This window comes from Schistocerca nitens, unplaced genomic scaffold (genome assembly GCF_023898315.1).
Source record: "Schistocerca nitens isolate TAMUIC-IGC-003100 unplaced genomic scaffold, iqSchNite1.1 HiC_scaffold_375, whole genome shotgun sequence".
Lineage (NCBI taxonomy): Eukaryota > Metazoa > Arthropoda > Insecta > Orthoptera > Acrididae > Schistocerca > Schistocerca nitens.
Genome location: NW_026045909.1, coordinates 6685454 through 6709008, shown reverse-complemented (window position 1 = coordinate 6709008; position 23555 = coordinate 6685454). Strand labels below are relative to the sequence as shown.

The 23555-nt window shown below is 41.2% G+C and overlaps 1 protein-coding gene across 1 annotated transcript in view; it reads left to right on the top strand.

Moving 5' to 3' along the window:
* LOC126229560 (UDP-glucosyltransferase 2-like) overlaps positions 1 to 23555 on the top strand; it is a 143659-nt gene that overhangs the window by 48620 nt on the left and 71484 nt on the right. The window contains exon 3 of the mRNA XM_049942327.1: positions 18593 to 18783. Within this exon, the coding sequence (XP_049798284.1) occupies positions 18593 to 18783 (191 nt within the window). The remainder of the gene's footprint in view (positions 1 to 18592; positions 18784 to 23555) is intronic.

The window sequence follows — 23555 nt, the reverse complement described above, 5'->3', positions numbered from 1 at the left end:
TCCACAAACTTGACAACGACCTGTAGCATCCCTGGCACGCAGAATCAGTGATGTATTTCGTTCCAAAGACTGACAAACAAGCTGTTAAGAAGGTGATCATAATGTTTTGGCTGATTAGTGTATTTCTCCACAGCGCGATTTACAATCAGTTTAATTTTTCCAATAATTCCACTACGTCCTTCATACTGGAACTAAATCATGTTCTTGCATTATCTAAGTAGTATGATGACAACTGCTTATACACCGTTTCCAGAATAAAAAGCCTCCTAGCCCTCTTGATGGATTTATTAACTTTAGCAACCATTGTCGGTATGATAACATAATGCTTATTCCTTCTCTAGATAACGACGCTGTCGATACGATCCAATCTGTTTGTAACTACAAGGTCGCAAATATTTGCACTGTGGGTTGCCCTCTTCTATATAATGACACTGCCGATAAGGTCAGATCTGTTTGTAACTACAAGATCTCAAACAATTGCACTGTGGGTTGTCGAACTAGATGCTCAATTCAATGTTCGGAAAACGTGTTCAGAATTACTTCACGAGACTGTGTCCGCATCATCTTCAATGAATTCATAGACATCCCAACCTATACTCGATAGGTTAAAGTCTCAACAAACTAATATTGCATGATCGGCGGTTTTCGCGCTACTGAGCGTAGATTTCCTTTGAATCTTTCTACAAATGTTACGGTGGAATCGGGTGGCCGGTACGAGCATCCGATGATTAAGGTGGCCGGTTATTCCAGTCCAAATAACTTCGCAGTCAGTCTCGATTGCCATGGAAGGCACCGTAACGGCTGTGCGATACGTGAATGCCATCCTCCAACCGATAGTGCAACCATATCAGCAGGATATTGGCGAGGCATTCGTCTTCATGGAAGACAATTCGCGCCACTATCGTGCACGTCTTGTGTATGATTTCCTTCAGGATAACGACATCGCTCGACTAGAGTGGCCAGCATGTTCTCCAAACCTCAACCTTATCGAATATGCCTGGAATAGATTGAAAAGGGAAGTTTATGGATGACGTGACCCACCAACCACTCTGAGGGATCTACGGACAATCTGGACCAACAGATAGTAAGCCACGACGAATACAGGCATGCAGCAACGCAAGAGGACGTGCTACTGGATATTAGAGGTACCGGTGTATACAGCAATGTGTATCACCACTTCTAAAGGTTTCGCTGTATTGTGGTACAACATGGAATGTGTGGCTTTCATGAGCAATAAAAAGGGCGTAAATGATGTTTATGTTGATCTCTATTCCATTTTCTTGTACAGGTTCCGGAACTCTCGGAACAGAGGGGATGCAAAACTTTTTTTGATGTGTGTACGTGCCATGCCTCGTCAGATATTTTGGAGCTTTTTGCTTCCGTTTTTTTTTCATCTCTCTGTTCCGAGTATACTCCGAGCACGACAGCTTTCCTGGAGAGCGATTGCCAATGCTTCGTCAATTTACTGATAAAATCTTGATACTAGAAGTGCTCACACTTTAAGCTATAGGTGAAATGGTAGCTCCATCTTTTAAGTGGCAGAGGACCCGTTGGATCAAAAACGGGTCATAGTGTCACCGTACGTGGCTGATAACTGTGCTCTTACTGGTTTGATGTCTCTTCAGTTGTGTTTGCTGAAACACTGCATTTAGCTTTTGAAGCCCCTTAAAGAAGTTATAAAAATAAATTCTGGTGTCTCGTGCGTATCCAATCTAATACCACACGTTACGGCATTACTTAACTTTTTAGATAAGGATGAGACATCGCAAAGAAACCCTGACTTACTAGATATGAGAGACTCGTTGGAAGCTGAATTAGAAAATAGTTTCAGCTCCTTAAATGAAGATCGAAATAATTTGACTGTAACCTTTCTAGACCCAATATTGAAGACGGTCTCTTTGGAGTTGTTGAAGTTGAAAGTGCTCGACAGAAGTTCCTATTAGAATTTTGCGAAGAATCTTCGACAAGCAGCGGTTCTCCTTCAGTGTCTGCTGAAAAAAGTAGAAGAGACGAGAGTGAAACAGCTGAAGTCGCCAGCGGTACGGGGATGCTGATGTGGATGCTGTGGGGCAGGGCATAGTGCAGCTCACGGCTGCAGAGAGACACTGCGGCAATCTGTAAACATTTCATTTTCCTTTGGCTCAGGCGGTACAGGTGTCCGTCGTCCTACCCATCACGAATTCTGCTCATGTCGAATTCGGCTCGAGTCGAACTCAGCTCACTCGGCTGTTTGGTTGTTCTGCTTCGTTGAGGGCACAGCCCCGTTGCCCGCGGCTGAACCGGGACAGGCACGGAGAGGCAGGCAACCCCAGTAGCGAACTATTCGATGACGGCCTTGCGCCGGCCTCGGGTGACGGGCGGTACTCCCGCGACGGCGGAAGGCCGTGGTGGGTGGATGTCCTCTGCTTCAGCCGGGATGCGACCCTCCTGCCGCCGGGCAGGAGTCGACCGTGCTGCTGAAAGGCCTGGCCAGGCCCGCTGCTGGCTAGCTTCGAGTCCCTTTCGAAACCAGAGGTTCGAACCGTGGCTGGATCTGTGGTCCTCCGTCGTAAGCTTCATGTGGCCACCAACGTAGCACATCAGCGTCGTCCAAGAGCGCTGTGACATTAAGGGGACCACACCCTGCCTATCTAACCCATGTTAATTTAGGCAAGTATTTGACTCATTTCTGAAAAAAACTATTTGATGCAGGACCTTAATATTTTTACTGTATGTTACATGATGCTAATAGACTCAACTGTACTAAAAATCTACTTTGTCCATTTTATAGTTTTTAAGAAATACTTTTTTAAATTTATTAACAAAAAATATTAAGTTTTTTCTGCAGAAAATATTTTTGTGAACTTCCTAATGGGGTAATATTAATGACTGTAGTACCAGAGTTGGCTTTTTATGTTATGCAGAGTCTCTGAAAATTTCATTCATTTATCTATGAGAGTTTCTGATATAATGGGGCATATGTACTGAACATTTTAGTTTGCAGGAAATTGACTTTAAAGAAAAAACTTTTGAAATTTGTTACTTACAGTTAATTAAAACTGTCCTGCTGCATATGATGGCCCTTCTTTGGTCTCTAGCAGGTCTTCCAGCTTCTTTTTCACCTTCCTGGAAGTTTGTCTTGCTTTCTTGGCCATATTAGATGCAGACCTGTCTGCATCGACTATCCTCATTTTATCGCAATGTTGCAGCCCAGTGATCACACTTTCACCAGGATTAATTCCCAGCTTTTTCAGTACCCAACACTTTCCAATATTACCACAACTGAATGTAATAACAGCATCACGAACTCCTAGTTTCATTGTATGCATGCCTACAAATACTGTTTTAGGAAGGCGGTTCCAAATTATGCCGTTGGAACATTCATTTGGGTTCTGTATCTGCCCATGCAGACATTTCCTTAGAAGGTCAGGATGAGCCAAGTCTCTGAAAACAGCTTTAATTGCTGTAATAACAGCAGCAGGAAGAGAATGCTGGTGAGAATAAGATTCTCCATTTGCCCGAGCCCTATTGTATTTGACCCACGAATTTTCTCCTGATGGACACAATCCATGAAATGGCTTATCATCAGTAGAGGACTAATGGAAGAATACGGCCCAAACACCTCTCTTCATTGCCTCCAGATTTTCTTTATTTCTCCTAATTGCCTGCCCATAGTATACCTGCAAGTTTTCTATTTCAGTTTTAGTTGACCGACCCTGTCCGGTCAACTGTTTCCCATCTTCTAATTTTTTTCCTCTTAGTTAGTTTTCTCAGCCTTGTTCCCAAACGTTTTTGAACATGGCCTACACATTCAATTTTGCTAATAATGGCATCTCCATATGGCTTAGAGTTCACCACATTGTTGTATGCCTTGCTGTCAGCATCGCCCAAATATTTGGTGTACCGTACGCCTCTTGTTTCTACGGAGCGATGAAATATTTGTTGTACTCCATGAACTTCCATACCTCCACTTGTTCCTCTAAAATTAGCCACATTAGCGATATTTCGACATTATCTCCACATCTAACCCGTTACCTGTGTCTACACTCGTTACAGTCACTACTCCGTTCAGAGAAGTATGTCATCTTTTCTGCCAACTTCCATCAAGTGCAACTGCAATATCCGAACATCCATCATTTTCTTCCACTGCTTCCCTAGCAGCCAGTTTCATGCTTTCCTCATTGATCTCGCATACAGCTTTCAGTTTTTCAAATTTATTTGGTAGTTGATGTAACGTCATCACTGAACGAAATGTTCTTCCTGCAGCCATGACCTTGCCAGTGGATCGTAAGCCATAAACTAATCTAGTATTGATTTCATAAGGGCCACTTGCATCTGATTTTGAAGAACTCATAAATGAAATCACAGCTGAGCATTTAGTGCAAATTAAATCCAAAGCAATTGCTAGGCCTTTTCTCCCACTGGCACTCTCACAAATTTTCACACTCTGTGACTCACCACACTTTCTACATTGTAAAAATTTAGAAATTACATCTGATAATATTCTCAAATTTATAATAATGTTACTGGACCCATGTCACTTACAGTAAATTCGTTGTAACTCTCTTGAAATGGTGAGAGCTTCCTTGATGATGCACTTGTTGAAGAATTACGATTATAAACATCGTTGCCAGGTGACATAACCTCTTGTACATAAAGCTTTCTGAACTTGTTTCCTCTAAATTGTCGTTTCTTGAAAATGCCTTTACGTTTCGTCATATTCAATAAACACAACAAGACACACATAAACAAGCACTGCAAACGTAAGTATAACAACTACTCGCCATCACACTTGAACAAAACTAACCGCCTGTTTGAAAGTTTGTTGTTTACAAAAAGCAGAAACAAACGAATACCGACCGTTGCATTACAAGGATAGCCAACACACTCGGGAGTAAAAGAAAACATCCCTAACGTGCAATGTAGGGGATATAAACATCTAAAATATGTGCATAAAAGTGGGTGACAGAAAAGTGGGCGTGGCACATAAACACACGTGGTAGGAAAATGCTCTTTAAATGCTTGAAAAAAAATTCTCAGCAAAATCCTTTTCAGAGTACTTAAATAAAACTTTAATCTATCGAAATATGATGAACTCCGAAAATCGATTTTTTTCGACCTGAACGACGGTGTGGTCCCCTTAAAGACTGCCCCTTATTTATTATCGGCAGTGTGCATATGTTTCGGGAATGCGCCTTTTCAAGTCACATACTGATACACATTAGGTTAGCGCCAGCGGGCTGGTTTTGACGGCGACAAGCAGCAAGAGTTACTTTCAGTCCTACTGTACACGCTGTTTCGGCAGCTCTTGTGCCAATGTCGGCCCGACGTTGCACAAATTTATCATCCACAAGCCGGCGCTCGAAGCCTGATGGCCTCCATCGGAAATTATGATGTGAATGTAGTACATGGGTACATTTATCTGGGACATGAAATCCAGCTTGGGAAAGACAATCAGACAGCAGAGATTACTCGGTGTGTTGGCCTGAGCTGGATGGCATCTGTGGCCACAAATTCACAATAAAAGTACCTTACGCGGTGACGCCACTAGATAGCTGTGACTCGCAAAGATCACGATACGTGGAAAGTGAAAATAATAATAGCCAGCTTGACGATTAAAAAACAAAGGCGACTGTAAGCGAAATTGACTATTATTTGAAGACAGTTTGAATCGATCGCAGCTAATGCACCACAGTACCCGAATTCGACAAAGTTTGCTCGAGCTGAATGTTCATATATAGTCAAAGACTTTTGTCTGAAGCTGGCCTTGTTTACGAGGATGAACGAAGTCGGTTATTACCTCTCAATACAGAGAATTTGGTGCTCATTCACCATTATTTGCCTCTAGTTCAGCAAGAGCACTAATTTATTTACTTTTTTAAAAATGTATAATAAACATTGTAACATGAGAATCGTTCATTCTAGTCATCAAAAGGCAAACTGATCAACCACAAAATTGGGAATGATCAAGGAGAAGTTATTACTGAAATAGACAAAACTATGGAAACTATCAAGGATTTTTATCGTAAAGATCTAGTCATACAGTCAATCAGTGACAATCAAAGCCCACATGATGAATGATAAAGATCTGTTATGAATATGGAATCGGAAGAATTGGAAACTACCAATAAAAACGAAATGCAAACAGATATAAAGCAACTCAAGAATTTGTAAGGCATTAGGAGAAGATCAAGTTAAGAGCGAGGTGCTTAAAATTGTAGGTGTGACACCTGAACACTTCTATGAAATAAATATTTCAATAAAGGGAAAACTGAAGAATCATGGAAAATTTCTCAAAACCGGAGACAATACGAACGTCGAAAATTAAAGGTGTGTTAGTCTTTGATCTACGAACAGGAGGAATTCAGGAATTCAGTACAACTGACCATATTCAACTAGCCTACCCACTGATAGAGAAATGTACGTAGTATAACACCCTACTTCACATGGCCTTCATAGACTGCCAGAAGGCGTTCGGTACGATCGAAACCTGGACAGTGTTGAGGACGATGAACAGAGCCCGCGCCGACTACAGACATAAAAACTCAAACCGCTACATTTACGAGAATATCACTCTACATATGAAAATAAAGGAAGACTGGATCACTGGAAAGGTTCCCGTGAGAAGAGCCGCCCCACAAGGAGACACAATCTCACTTAAATTATTCACCTTGGCACTTGAGGATATTTTCAGGTATCTATCATGGGGACAGAAAGATATCAACATAGGTGGAAGACGTCTCAACCCTGTTGGTTTTGCAGCACTACAAACAAACTGAAAACAATGATTCGAGAATTCAAAGAAACTTCCGAAGTTATAGGTCTTAAAATTAACCTTCAAAAGACCAGAGTCATGAACCCTGTCAGCATCATGGTCTCCATCGAAAATCATGCTCTTGGTATAGTAAATCCAACTTAGGAAAGACAACCAGACAGCAGAGATTACTCGGCGAGTTAGCCTCAACTGGGTAGCATGTGGGAAGCTTTATTACATTCTTCGTAAACCTACTATCCTATATGTGTAAAATGGAAGGTTTATGACATTATGCGTTCTGCTTGTAACAACACATGGGCTCGAAACAGTGAGACAACAAGCAAAGCACATCGGCTCCCGGTCTGTAGAAGGGCAATAGAGAGACCAGCGCTTGGAGTGAGTTTGAGAGACAGGATCAGGAACGAAGAGATATGGAGAAGAATGAGGGTCAATGACTTTGTCGAGCACATAGCGAGACTGAAGTGGCGTTGGGCAGAGCTGACAACAGTCCTAAGCGGAACCCCTCTTTTGTGGATGTTCACAAATCCATATAATCTAGGGTGGGGGGGGGGGGGGGGGGCAGCACAATAAGACTTAAGATCCTTGGTAGTCTCTTGCGACGAGGAACTTTTCTTCAGGAGGTTTTTAGTCGTTCTCCGGACCCTATCTGTTGTGTTAGTAGAGAGTCTGCGATACGATGGATCATATAGTTAACACTTCATTTGAGTATATAACCCCGCTTTTCCAACACAAGCGTAGCATCGCCCTTGTCTTTGGTTAAGAGAGCAATATTAGGGTCCATACTGAGTTAACGTAAAGCAGCACCCTTAGCTGCTGTGTGTGATATTGTAGGAATTACATCGTATAACGTAAGTTTCTGTTTATGTTGTTCTTTATTGTGCTACCGGTTTTAGCCAAAGACCGCTACCCAGCAACTGCTGTATACAAGTGACGTAAGCAGGAAAATTACAGATGAAAAGGATGTTTGAATACTGTAATAAAAATACAAGCAATATTTCCAGATTCGTGTTAACAACAGAAGTTACATTATAAGGTAATATCAAAAACTTAATCGCTATGAATAACATGTAGTCATACAGAGGTAGATACATGAAGTGTCAATTACGGACAACTATCCAAGGAATAAAAATAAAACAGCAAAGAATCATAAGTAACTGCTAGCGTCAAACATCTTTAACCTGTAAATAACGCAGATTCACTATCAAATCAAGTGGCCCTTTTGACTAGTATCAACTACGTAGTAAAATATAACGAAAATTTACAATGTACTTTTTGTTTTTCATTTCGAGTTGTTCATTCAAAATAGAACTTGGTTCCTTAGTATAATAGGAAAAAATTCTAGCTCTTTCATGAGATCCATTCATCTGTCTTTCTCTGCCATAGGGTTAGATTTATGGCTTTTACTGGACTGAATTGTATTTTCAGAACGAAACTCAGATTTTACTCTTCTTTTACGAAATATGTAGCTAATCTTTTCCGATATATATCCGATATATGGTCATATTTTGTTTTCTGTTTTTCCTCTTCCTTTATTATTTACATCTACATCTGCATGACTACTCTGAAATTAACACTTAAGTGCCTGGCAGAGAGTTCTTCGAAGCACCTTAGATTATTTCTCTACTGTCCTACACTCTAACAGCGCTGGAAGAAATGGACACTTGTCTTTCCTTACTATTTCTGATTTTGCCTGGTTTTGTTATGATGATCATTTATTTCTGTGTCGGTTGCGCCAGTACAATACTTTCGCATTCGAATGAGAAAGTTGGAAATTAAAATCTCGTGAAAATGTCTCGCCGCATCGAAAAACGCCTTTTTTTTAATGACTGCCTTCACAACTCGCTTGTCATATCCATGACACTCTCTACCCTATTTCTCGATAATACAAAACGAGCTGTCCTTCTTTGAAATTTTTCGGCGTCGTCCGTCAAACGTATTTGGGAAGGATCCCACACTTTCTCTGCCTCTGCCATCTCTTCTCTCGTGTCGTTTGCTGTTCACGTCTGATAGTCTAAATCTGCTGGTGTGTCGGTAGCAGTGGGAGGTGGGTACGAGGTACACCTTCTTACTACAAACACGTATAGCTGCGTGGGTAAAATCCACACACTTTTATTTACACGTGCTACACTATCAAAGGCAAATAACTGATGTACTTAACTTCCTCTGTTGCTTTTACAACTAACTGAATACTGTCCTTGGTTCACTGAATAGTTGCATCTAGTAATCGAAGATTGTGGCACAGGCGTAACAGGCAGTCTTCCAAGGTTCTTTGTGTCTTCTGATTTGATCTCTGTCTTCTGATTTGATCTCTGCGTGCAACGGATTATCACGGGGAATAGTAAATACAATGATTTCAGTAGTGGACGTGGTCTTTAGCGGAATTCGTTTTCGAGCTCACGTGTGAAAAGTCGTTAAAGATTCTGAAGGGGCGATCAGTGGCATTACCAGACTTCTGTAAATAATGAAAATGTCGTCTACATATATGGAGTGTGGAAGAAAACCTAGAGTGGCGACATGTCTGGAGGACATTGCAGAGTACGCCATGAAAACACGCGCTGCAATATAGTACAGCAGTAAGCGTTGCTTTCTCTGTCAGACAGAATGCTGACATCGTCATAAAAGGGACACGCTCAAAAAGTGTGTTTACAGAAGAACCGTAAAGTTAATTCATTTCTCCGTAGGCCTCATATAAAGAAAATGGAAATAATACGATTTTACGAAGCGAATTCAAAAGCACTGCTCCGAACGCAACCTTATGCAAACGGAACAGAAATCGCACGAAGCACAACAGTGAAAGTGCGAAGCAAACCTTCACTGGTGAAATGTCACATCATATTTAGAATGGACGCATTCGAATAGTTTAGTCTGAAAATTCAAGATCATGTACATGCAGTCAGAACGCCCATCCACAACCACAGGAGACGGCTGCATTCGCGCTGATGAGGATGACGTTGATGGTGATGATCACTCGATATCTATGAAAGATGTCACTGACAATGGAGACGGATGCTCCATTGGCAGCTTCGCCATTCGACTGAGGAGAGAACGAAGTCATTCTAACACACTAAATCCCGTTTTGTTGGCAGATTGTCTGACATTCCAGTGGCAATAGCTTGAGGACCATTGTCTGAAACGATGACTTGAGATAATCCTTCGAGACAGAAAGAGTAAGTGAGTGCTCTGACAGTGCCAATGCTGCTTGTAGAATTTACGGGAATTGCAAAAGGATTTATGCTGAAAGCGTTGACTATGATTAGCCATCATGTGTTCCTAAAGGGACCAGAAAAGTCTATATGACTGTACTGCCAAGGATCTTCTCGTCGTTGCCCAATTGAAAACTTCTTAGCGCCGCGCTGCCTGGTTTTCCGAAAAATGCGTGACTTTGCAAAGTTATCAGATCAGTTTGTCTGTTAATTCCTTGCTAGATACAATGTTGGCCCTGCTGCTGCTTTGTTTTGACCATATCCCAGTATCTCCTATGTAAAAGACGTAAAAGATTATGTCGTAATAGAATGAAATTTTCACTCTACAGCGGAGTGTGCGCTGATATGAAACTTCCTGGCAGATTAAAACTGTGTGCCGGACCGAGACTCGAACTCGGGAGCTTTGCCTTTCGCGGGCAAGTGCACCGACAGAGCTACCCAAGCACGACTCAAGCCCCGTCCTCACAGCTTTACTTCTGCCAGTACCTCGTCTCCTACATTTCTTATGTCGTAATGTCGGCCGCTGTGGCAGAGCGGTTCTAGGCCCTTCAGTCCGGAACCGCGCTGCTGCTACGGTCGCAGGCTCGAATCCTGCCTCGGGCATGGATGTGTGTGGTGTCCTTGGGTTAGTTAGGTTTAAGCAGTTCTAAGTCTAGGGGACTCACGACCTCAGATGTTACGTACCATATTGATAAGAGCCATTTGAACCTTTAATGCTGTAATGCTGCAAAAATCAGGACTCCTTGTTCATTTGCCATGTGTAACATGTTTGATCGAAAAACTTTTACGTTGCGCATAGTATCGTCTAACCAATGAATCTGAGATTGAATTCTTATTAAGAGACAAGTCATACGAACGTAATTTTTGAGCAAAAGGAGTGAACAATAAATTGTTTTCTACTGCTTGACCGATCCGCTGATGATTAGTACGAAAAGATCCTAGAGCTTTTAATTGAGACTGATGTTTGGAGATAAGATTATTCTGATGCATCAGGTTACAGATCATTGCCGAATAGTAAGTGACACAGAGAATCTGCATTTGGGTCCATTGAAGTTGGGCACTGAATAACATTATACTGATAATTAGAACGAATTACGGACAGTGTTGTAGCTTTTGAACCATTCGCTCTAGTACATCTTTTGCTGGATGAAAAATGCAGTTAATTCTTTGTGATCACTGACAGGAAACCATCTTCTGTCGTGCAGATAATGATGAAACTTTGTAACCCCATAAATGATTGCCAACGCTTTTATTCTGACTGCAATTTTATTGAGTGTTGTTCCAAATTTTCGACACAAATGCCATGGGGCGCTCGGTGTGAAGATGTATCTATTGCCAGTACTACTGGTTTGCTCGGATCTAAGTGTATAAGACAAGTGTGCCTAAACAGAGCGTCCTTCAATTTCTGAAATGAATGTTCGCATTCTTGAGTCCATTTGAAAGGAAGTTTTATGCGTGAGGCGATGCAGTGGTGCCGTAATTTCAGCTACACTCAGGATAAAACTTACAAAATAATTAATCATTTCAATACTGCTTATAATTCCTGAACATTGTTAGGGGATGGTAACTTTCGAATGGTCCCTAAACGTTTGGTAGTGGGACGTGCGCCCTGAGCGTCAGCGATATGTAGGAGTTGAGGCGTTCCCCAACAGAACATGCTGATACCGATACAAACCTCCATGAGTATTACTTACTATGAATTCCTTTGCTTCGTTGTCAAGAGGAAGTTTCAGGTAAGTGTCTGCTAAACCTATTTTCGAGAAAAATCATCCTCCTGCCAGCCTGTCTAATTCCTCGGTAAGTGGTTGGGAATGAATCTGTCACTGTTTCAGGATTGACAACGGCTTTTAAATCTACACAGCTTCTAATTTTTCCTTTTGCTTTCCTGGTGATTACCAGATGAAATGCCCATTGGCATGCCCATTGCTCTGTAAAATTTAGATTTGGCATTATCTTCAAGTATAAAATGTACTTTTAAATCCTTCGCATAACTCAGCGTGACATGAAACACATACTTGTGTAATGCTCTCGTGTCAAATCTGAGTTCTGACTGCATGTACATGATCTTGAATTTTCAGACTAAACTATTCGAATGCGTCCATTCTAAATATGATGTGACATTTCACCAGTGAAGGTTTGCTTCGCACTTTCACTGTTGTGCTTCGTGCGATTTCTGTTCCGTTTGCATAAGGTTGCGTTCGGAGCAGTGCTTTTGAATTCGCTTCGTGAAATCGTATTATTTCCATTTTCTTTATATGAGGCCTACGGAGAAATGAATTAACTTTACGGTTCTTCTGTAAACACACTTTTTGAGCGTGTCCCTTTTATGACGATGTCAGCATTCTGTCTGACAGAGAAAGCAACGCTTACTGCTGTACTATATTGCAGCGCGTGTTTTCATGGCGTACTCTGCAATGTCCTCCAGACATTTTCATTATATTAACTTAAGTATGTTGTTAAATTAACCTAATTATGTCATGTATTGGAAAATTCGACTCGTTCCACATCATTACGAAATATCGTATTCATGATCCATGGAACTAGTATTAATCTAATCTAATCTAATCTAATCTACATGTCGCCACTCTAGGTTTTCTTCCACACTCCATATATGTAGACGACATTTTCATTATTTACAGAAGTCTGGTAATGCCACTGATCGCCTCTTCAGAATCTTTAACGACTTTTCACACGTGAGCTCGAAAACGAATTCCGCCAATTAAATTATTTGGATCCAACATTAAAAATAGTCGATAACAAAATTTCTTTCCATATTTTTCGTAAAAAAACCAGCACTGATCAAATAATGCCGTCCTGTTCAACACATCCTCACTTTCACAAAAAAGCCTTTTTCCGTTATTCCATTCATACAGCTGTTTCTTCTGCTCTATCTGATGAAAACCTCGATGCTGAGATTAATTCGAATAAAAATACTGCAGTCAATAATGCATACAAACCAATCATAGCGGATTATATTTTAAAATCAATAACAGAATCACAACTCTTGGCATTTCTCCTAAAAACGAAAGTAATGAAAAGAAAAAAAGTGTTCTATACCGATTTTAAGACCTGTATCTTAGGAACATTCATCGACTTCTCCAAAACAAATATGACTGTTAAGTAACATTTTGTACTAATAATTGATTAAAAAGTAATCTTATTCATGATTTGAAACCGCTACATTCTCCTTTGCAAAACTCAGGTAACTAAAACATTCGCTCTGACACATGTCCAGCCTATTATATAGGACAATTAGAACGAGCAATTGCTGTTAGATATAAATAACATTTCTTAGAAAAAAAAGTGCAAGTATAGTAACTTGTCCTTTGATGATCATTTATTAATTACATTTATTAATTACAGGCCATAAGCCTAAACGAGTTCATGACGTCAATATCTTACGCACAGAGAAGAAAGGCTTCGGACCTCATATCCTTGAAAAATTTGAAATTTTCAAACACATTTCTCTTAATGAATGAACAGTTGCTGTTACGTAATAAAAATTTGTTCAGCTTGATAAAGCCTTTACTAAGAAACGCCTGGGAGCAACTCCTCTTTTACCTCAGAATAGACACTAAAATATCGTCTTCCTCTCTCTTTTTTATTTATTGCATTGCAATCCTTTTCGTACAGACTGCATAGAATAATTTCTGTTGCATTATTTTGCATAATTTCAATTTGCATAATACTGGCTACTGACTTGTGAGATGAACACTTATATGCTATTTAACATATTTTGTAAGTTAAGCAGCTGATGTCTTCGATTGTTAATAGATGGCGTGACATGTTTCGTGTCCACGTTGTGGCAACTTCGGACTGTAAGCCTCTTAGTGAGATGCCCCTTCTAGTAACTGTTTTCTCTTAGAGCCCTTAGCGGGGTATAGTGCGGTACGCCATGTAGCTACAATTTTACTGACAAGTATCAACTTGATGTCAGTTCCAACACCCGTAATTTTATGTGGTTTAAATATTATCTTCTTATAAAGTATTTTATATGACGAAAATATTTTGCTCTTAAATCTATTCATCTGTTACTATATGTGAGTATAATCTCGTCATAAATCTGTACGATATAATAACCATCTATCCTTGTATTTACTCTATGTTAATGGTTTTGCAACCTTGTGATGAAAACACCCACATCGGTGTCGAAACCAGGTTAAAGTAAAATCTTCTGCAACTGTTGGCTGTGTTATACATATCATATTCTTGTATGGTTGCTGTCTCAAAGCCATTTTTAAAATTGTACATTTTAAACATTATTACTTGGAAAAAAGTTCATGGATTTAAAACAGTCTCTTCAGTTTCATCTATCTTTTTTGTCAATATGCCAAAATTCCATTCTAGAATTGCATCCTCTCTTCCAGAATGAAAATTTATTTCTTTTGGTATCAGCCGTTTTTAAGATATTTTTGGGTAGTTTTGATTTGTAGGCAGGCTCCGTGGGAAGGTCTAAATTTACCTGAGAATCCGTTGTATAAAAGCTATTATCTCGCAGGCCATTTATGTCTATCTTACGTTGAGCTAGCTGTGGTGTATCCTTTACTCATTTGGAATACCTTTACCATAATAATCGTTAATGAGCCAAGACTTTTTGTAGAATTTTGGTCACCAAGTACTGTAATCTGTAAAGTCTTCTATTTTCATGAGAACAAAACTAAATTTTTCTTTCTTCTGCGAAGAATCTAATGTGAAGTTTATATCCTCACTAACAGTGTAACCCGTATCTGCAGTAAACGATGCGCATATCGAATTGAACTTTTGAAAATTTTGAAAACGTTTCTTTCTGCAGTTATGATCTTAGCGTTCACAACGGCAACTACGAGTGCATGGAAACCCAGCTCCGCGGTGTCTCTTACCTCCTGAGCTTCAGTCCCTTGTAGTACGTTACTCATACAGGGAATGCGGTGCTCTAAGATTTCTGCTCTCACTCCATTGTCTGCTATATTTTGGACAATGGCACTGAGAGGCATTTCCTATCGAAATGATATTCCATAAATATAATTAAATTTTCAGTTTCTATTCATTCCTTTAAATTCTGCTATACATTCTTTATAGGACTGTTGTGTACATGTTCAGAAAAAATTGTAGAGAGTCGCAGCCACATATTCGTCTAATTTATTGACTAGCTCAGCATGGGACAAAGTATGCGCCTCTATTTCAGAAAACAATTTTCTACAGAGTCCAAAGGTTTCTACTCCAAATCACGGCAAGAAAAATGAATGACGAGATTCAATGTAAATGTTGCGTGTAAAGAAGTGCTGCTCGAGCTGCATTTTGTGTGATGCTCCAGCCTGAAAGGAAAAGAATAATTAAACGCTTATTATGCCTTCTGAAAGAAAATTAGCAGTTACTGAGATTGCTTTCTGCCAACAGGTTTCTAAAAAAAAAAAAATAAAATAAAATAAAATAAAATACAAAAAATTAAAAAAAATAAAAAATAGCATACGACTCATGTCTCCTTAAGCCTGCTTGGATTAATTCAATCGCCTCCAGATATCTGCCAATCCCATCCTTGCCGCCAGTGATATCTGTTTCGTCTGCGATTACAGGAGATGGATACGAGGTAGTCCTTTCTACTAGAAATATAAAAGAAATAAAGCTACAAGGCTAAAATTCACACTCTTTTATTTACAGCAATTACATGCAACCATGCTGGCAAAAGCGAATAACTGATGTACTTAACTTTCTCTGCTACATTTGCAGTTGTTCATCTGACTAATACCGTCTTCAGTTCACTGACTATTAGCTTCTAGTAAGTGATGAGTGTGGTGCAGGCGTTGATGATAGCCTTTCGACGTTCGTCGTGTCTTCTGACCATATCTCGGCGTGCGTCGACTTACAGGAGTTGCAGAAAAATACTATTAGATTCACAGTTGGGGTGGCCATTAATGGCAACCTCTATCTGCAAATGTAGCACCACCAGTTGGTCTTTTGGTGAGTGACGAATATTCTGGAATGAGCGAACAGCGCACAGACAGCCGGCCTGAAGATAGTACACTATGTTATCAAAAGTATCCGGACACCTGGCTGTAAATGACTTACAAGTTCTTGACGCCCTCCTTCGGTAATGCTGGAATTCAATATAGTGTTGGCCCACCCTTAGCCTCGACGACAGCTTCCACTCTCGCAAGCACACTTACAATCAGGTGCTGGAAGGTTTCTTGGGGAATGGCAGCCCATTCTTCACGGAGTGCTGCACTGAGGGGAGCTGTGGATGTCGGTCGGTGAGACCTGGCACGAAGTCGGCGTTCCAAAACATCCCAAAGGTGTTCTATAGGATTCAGGTCTGGACTCTTTGTAGGCCAGTCCATTACAGGGATGTTACTGTAGTGTAATCACTCCGCAACAGGCCGTGCATAGTGAACAGGTGCTCGATCGTGTTGAAAGATGCAATCGCCATCCCCGAATTGCTCTTCAACAGTGGGAAGCAAGAAGGTGCTTATAACATCAATGTAGGCCTGTGCTGTGATAGTGCCACGCAAAACAACAAGGAGTGCGTGCCCTCTCCATGAAAAACACGACCACACCATAACACCACCGCCTCCGAATTTTGCTGTTGGCACTACACACGCTGGCAGATGACGTTCACTGGGCATTCGCCATACCCACACGCTGCCATCGGATCGCCACAAAGTGTACCGTAATTCGTCACTCCACACAACGTTTTTCCACTCTTTAATCGTCCAATCTTTACGCTCCTTCACCAAGCGAGGCGTCATTTGGCAGTTACCGGCGTGATGTGTGGGTTACGAGCAGCTGCTCGATTATAAAATCACAGTTTTCTCACCTCCCGCCTAACTGTCATAGTACTTGCAGTGGATCCTGACACCGTTTCGACTTCCTCTGTGATGGATTGATATCTGCCTATCACACATTACGACCCTCTTCTACTGTCGGCGGTCTCTGTCAGTCAACAGACGAGGTCCGCTTATACGCTTTTATGCTGTACGTGTCTCTTCACGTTTCCACTATCACATCGGAAACAGTGGACCTAGGGATCTAGGGATGTTTAGGAATGTGGAAATCTCGCGTACAAACGTATGACACAAGTGACACCCATCACCTGCCACGATCGAAGTCCGTGAGTTCCGCGGAGCCTCCCATTCTGCTCTCTCACGATGTCTAATGGCTACTGAGGTCGCTGATACGGAGTACCTGGCAGTAGGTGACAGTACTATGCACTTAATATGAAAAACGTATGTTTTTGGGGGTGTCCAAATATTTTTGATCACGTAGTGTATAAACGGATGACTTAGGAGTGGTGGTCTGGCAGTGTCGTGTCCAGTTGGACGAATCCGCATCTGCTTACCTCAAAATTGTACGTATTGTTCTACTCTTCACATAAAAATATAAAATCTTTTTTATTTCCGCTACACAGGGTGTCCTGGTAATGTTGCAACAAAATTCGATTGCCTGTAGAGGTGTCTTGAGGAAGAAATCGAAGACAGGAACCCATTTTACTGGTTGACTGCACCACCTCTTCTCCCAGACGCTGACACAGTTTCGCCACACATGTCTAATTGTTACGACCTTTTCAGAAAAATCAAGTACACTGAACCGAAAGTTAGCGACGTTGGATGACGTTTCTGAAATGGGCGCCGGCGCTTATACCTTCGACGGCCCTCTACAACACCTTGAAGTTTGTCTCATCGTTTCTGGGACACCCCACAGACGTTCATATTTTTTATGTGAAGAGTAGAACAATACGTACAATTTTTTTTATTAAAAAAATGTAACGTTTTGTCTGACTATTGTGAGCGATCGGTAGCGTTTACGCTGACTACACAGAACGCTGCGTAGCTCCAAGGCCGCCAGCGGGCGTTCTATTCGCCTGGGAAGCTCCGTCACTTGCAGAAAGATGGACGGGTGGCGCACTACGTGTGCAGACAGCAGCCGCCGCTAATGACCACTTTCTCACCGAAGCAAATTGTATCCTGGTGCGCCTTTTTATAAACCAATGCTCTCAGAAATCCACCAGAAGACACGACGAACCTTGGGACACTACTATCGACGCTTGTGCCACGATCGTCAGTTATTAGGAGCGACTAGTCAATGAACCAAGGACAGTACTCAAATAGGCGAATAATTGTAAATAGAACAGAAAAGTTTCGTATTTGCCTTTGTCAGCTTGGCTATCTGTAAATAACAGTGTCTAAATTCAACCCATGCAATTGCCTCTCTGTTTTTAGTACAAAAGATATACCTCGAATCCACCTCCTACAACTGCAGACACGACATATTGTACTCACAATTGGAACGAATATATTTTTAATTTGGGTTTGACTGTAATATTTTGGTTCTCTTATGAACTTAGGTTGGAGAACATTGTTTTCTATTTCAACATATTTGATTTCAATGTTTTAATGAATAATTTGTCTCTATGTAAAGTTCAGTTTTAGATATGTTTGTGGACTAGCATTGCTCTCTGATTCCTCATTGCTGCTTTGTACATGGTGGGCAGCGTACACAGTTCTGGTGAACGCAGCAACCAGACAAGCTAATTCAAAAACTCATGGGCAGTTCTGAGTTGTTTTTTTTATCACTGCTTTCACTTGTTACGTTTACTGTGGTAACACTTACTCTTCAACCACTCCATGTTTCAAATAATCCATACCGTACATTTATTCTGCAGGACCCACCGCAAAACCTCACACAGATCGATATGTCATTTACATATCCGCAAGCGGAGGACGAAGAGTTTAAAGATCTCGTAATTGAAATCACGAAAGCACCCACAGAGAAACTGCCTGAAGTGTTGCTTCCTTATTACGAATTCGCGTGCGAAGCCCATTTCAACTTTCCAGAAATAAAACAACTTTTACGGTAAGTCTGTAATTCTCTTATTACTATTTACTTACATTGTCAATATATTTTATCACTGTCATATTCTCGATGCTAAAGGACTCTAGTAATAAGAGTTCAGATACTTAATATTTCTGTAGCACCTACTTTCCAGGCAAATATCCTATATTAATTTTTGTGACCAGGAATGCCATCGTGCAAGATATGTGAAACATTCATCTCAAATACAAAAATCAAAGAGCTCTCGCGAATACATTGTAGTTGTCTAAATTTGTCATTTTAATCTTAACAATACTCAATTAATTTATCTGTTATGCTCGTAGTCGACAGTAGCAGAGCATAATTACATCTAACACGCTTCCACTCCTTGGAACAGGTTATTAGCGAAGTATGTTACTGTGCTTTGATGGGCAAGTGGAATACTATTCACATTCATGTTCAACAACTGAATTATTTTATGTTTAAAGTATTAGTTTTTTGTCTGGTAGGAAACTGAAGTCGATGCTATCCAGTTAGTTTCGCTGCTAATTATCGGGAAATATCATTGTCGCGGTTAACAGCGCACTCTTATCAACATACTGCCGCTAAAAAATGTAACGCCCTCAAGGACAAGATAATTTTATCGACAAGAGAAGTGAAAGGTAGATCATTATTATAGGACTATATGACAACAAATTAAGACCAAATAAAACACACCTGTAGCACTAAACGATGTCCAAACAGAAGCATCAGTACATACAATACCCCCCCCCCCCCTGGAGGCAACGCAGGCGTGGTTTCTTGCATACAAATGATCGTATAGGTATTGTCAACAAAATGCTTCTGGGCTGTTGACCGCATTGTTGTAATACAATTTTCCGATGTTTCAGCCGCTATTACAAATGGTTTTCCCCAGTGCTTTATGCTGAGCTGACTGCTGTATGAGAGTATAAGTGGTGCTTCCGGCGATAGACAGTCCCGGGCGTCTTGTGTCTTTTGTCGCAATTAGTCAAAGATTCTCGCACGATCTGTAGAACGAGCAAGTTCTCGCTTCACCGTGTTCATAAGTGATCAATTGGCGAGAGTTCTGGCGGTCTTGCTCACTAGGACAGTTGTACGTCTCGAACAGCACAATATGTCAGAGCAGTCGTATAGTTACCTGCACTGTCCTGCTGAAAAAGCACATCACCGTCCTGTCGAAGAAATGGCAGTAGCATGCGGATAACACCATGTGTAATGTAGTGAGTACTGGTTAGTTCACCCTACAGAAACACCAAATCTGACAGCGAGTTGTATCTGATGGTCCCCCATGCCATAAAGCCTTGGGTGGGAGCAGTGTGTGGTGGGCGAATGCGCCCGAAGTAGTCCGCACTTCAGATTTATGCCGTAGACGTATACGTCGATCACTTGGATGTGCCTACTCTAATCGTGGAAGACAACAGCGCGCCATTCCACTGTGCGGACGAATCTCTCACAACAGAATAGCCGTGGCGGAGTGTGGTGCCAGTGATAGCCTGCCGAGAGGCGCACTTGAGAGTCTTGCTGCAAGCAGACGGTTCCCAGCTGAGCTTGGTGAGACAAAAAGTGCAACATGCGCCCGGATGTCTTTCGTGGATGATGCTCGGTCGGCCATCGGTGCTCACGCAACGCGTCAAATTTGACTTTCGTCTGCACTACGCGGACGTCCGGAACCTGGTATACGGGTGTGGGAATACTCCACGGCCATTGCCGAAAGTAGAATTTGCACCAGTCCCTCGATACGTCCATGCAACTACACGGGTCCGCAGTGCGACACCCTTCAAATGGCTTCAAATGTAACATAGCGGGGCATGGTTGTACCCTATAACGATTGTAAACACTGTTCACTTTTAAACTCATCGCAGTTACTGCCTGCAGAGTCAAAAACAAAGGCGCACAGTAGGGCTTCCTGAGCGCCATTTGATCGCCAACGATTGTGACACTGAAACTGGAGCCCCTCAGTATGCACAGATTACACCCCGGTGCCACTCCGTGTAGGTGTTGAATTTCTTTCCGGCATTGTAGGATGTATAGTTCATATCATAGTCTGGTACGAAACATAATTTTCTGGTGTAGATTATGATGTTTATATGACAAAATGGTTTCAGACTTCTCCAGGTATCTTTCGTGGGCGTTACTTTCACGTTGTCTTTTAGACTGGTACAGCAGGCCTTTCCATAGATCGCTTTTGCTAATGTCATACGAGAAGACGACGAAATGTGTTCCAGTTTTGAAACGTTTTGCTACACTTAGCGGAGTATACGCTGCCATGACCATTTGTTGCCGGACTCGAATGCAGTTTTAACTTTCCACAAATAGACTAGCTTTCTTATGAAGTATGCAGCATCCAAAAAGATAGGGATCTTTGGTTGGATTGCCGCGTGGGGTAGCCGCGTGGTCTAAGGCGCCTTGTCACGGGCCGTGCGGCTCCCCTCGTCAGAGGTTCGAGTCCTCCCTAGGGCATGGGTGTGCGTGTTGTCCTTAGCCTAAGTTAGTTTAAGTTAGATTAAGTAGTGCATAAGCTTAGGGACCGATGACCTCAGCAGTTTGGTCCCATAAAATGAGCGTTTGGCGTCATTGGCCGGGAGGCCCCTTACGGGGCAGGTCCGGCCGCCTTGGTGCAGGTCTCATTACATTCGACGCCACATTGGGCGACCTACGCGCCGGATGGGGATGAAATGATGATGAAGACAACACAACACCCAGTCCCTGAGCGGAGAAAATCGCCGACCCTGCCGGGAATCGAACCCGGGCCCGTAGGACGAGTTTGGTCCCAATAGAGCTTACCACAAATTTTCCAAATTTTTCTTTTGGGTTGATACTCGTCCTGATAAAACGCTTTGCGTTGCCAGATGAAGCTGTTACAAAGTGATGTCGACTCTGAGTGCAAGCGTTATGCAGCACTCACCAAATTTTGCAAGCGTTAAATAACAAAATAGCACCGGTTGGCATTTTTTTGGCCTATCTAAGGCGTTTGTCTTGTTGAACCACAATATTCTCCAAGATAAACTGGAGTGTTACGGAACTGATGATATAGCCAACCAATGGATTATGTCATATCTAACCAAAAGAATGCAGAAAGTGGTATTTAGCAATTTAACCAATGTAATCAGGAGAGACTCCTCTCACTTGGGGGGGGGGGGGAGGGGGGAGGAATCACATATGGGTTTTCCCAAGGCTCAATGTAGGTCTGCCATTGTTCCTCAGATATGTAAATGATCTTCTGTCTAACATAAAACAAGCAAAATTAGTTCTTCTTGTGGATGGCATCTTTTTGTGGATGGCACCATTCGAAGCATACATACAGGAACAGAAGAAATGGTAAACAATGCTCTTAAAGTGTCATTGACTCATTTTCTGCGAATGGCCTGACTCTCAATTTTAAATAGACACAACATATAGAGTTCTTCACATGAAGCGGTACTACACCAATGATAAGCGTAACGTAATAAATAGGGTGGAAACTTTAAAATATTGATGAGAACTTAAACTAAAAAAAAAACCATTTTGGAACTTCTTAAAAAATTAATTCTGCCATATTTGCCCTTAGAATCACTCCAAATGGGGAGAGACAAATCAGTAAGCTGACAGGTTTTGCATATTTTCATTCAGTAAGTCTTATGCAATAATGGTCTGGGGTAGCTCAAGTGTAAGAAAGAAAGTGCTCATTGCACAAAAACGTGTTGTAAGAATAATAGGCGATGCTCACCCGCGATCATTTTGTAGGCATCTGTTTAAGGAACATGGCCCTCCGTCTACTGCTCCACAGTGTATTTATTCCCCCGTGAAGTTTGTTGTTAGTAATCCATTGCAGTTCAAAAGGAACAATGATGTACATAATTAAAATACCAGAAGGAAAAATTATATTCATTACTCCACATTAATGTTGTCTTTAGCACAAAAGGGGGTACAAAGTGCTGAGACTAAAATTTTTTACCGTTTACCCATTGACGTAAAATGTCTGACAGACAGCTTCTCTGCAGAAGAATTTCTATTATTGTAATGTGTAAAATGTGGTGGGTTGGAATTACTAACTCACATCGGTATACTTAATAGTAACAGTAATACTAATAATGGTACTGATAAACAATAATAATAATAATAATAATAATAATAATAATCACAAAGGTGTAACCACGAGCCTAGCCAACCTCTACTAAGTAATTATTTACTCAAATAACTTGTAAAAAGATCTTGTCTTAGACAGAGTAAACTGCACTAGTCAAAAAGTAAACCACAGTCGTCAAATATAAAACAAGAAGCCTGAAAAGATAAATAATTTCTTTTAAAAAATCATTTTGAAACAGATAACTACTAGAACGGACTTTCCGCATCTATGGGCACTAAGAACCTAAGCGAGCATTATTAGACAGTCACACTCACCAAATCATGGAGAAAACCAGTGTGTGGGTAGACTTGCGGTTAACAGGCATACCGGCCAGTAAACAATAACTGCACTATGTAGCGTGTTGGGTGAGACAGCGAGCCGTATGCTGTTCTAGCGTGAATGAACAGCGCATTGTGAGCTCCAAGTGCCGTCATTTGCATACTGGAGGATAATTAAAAACAATGGTACGAGATAGTGCTAGAAGTATGTAGTTCAAATAAGTTAATAGTTACTAAATAATGCCTTAAAAGTAGTTAAAACAAATACGAAGTTGAAAATCAAAGAAGTAAACACGAGTTCATAGTGTCGGGTGACAAGCGGCAATCTAGCTGCTGATTATTTAGCCTTAGAGGAACCGGCTAGTGACATTTTTGTAAAGCTGTCATCATAGTTCATAAAAAATGTTGTT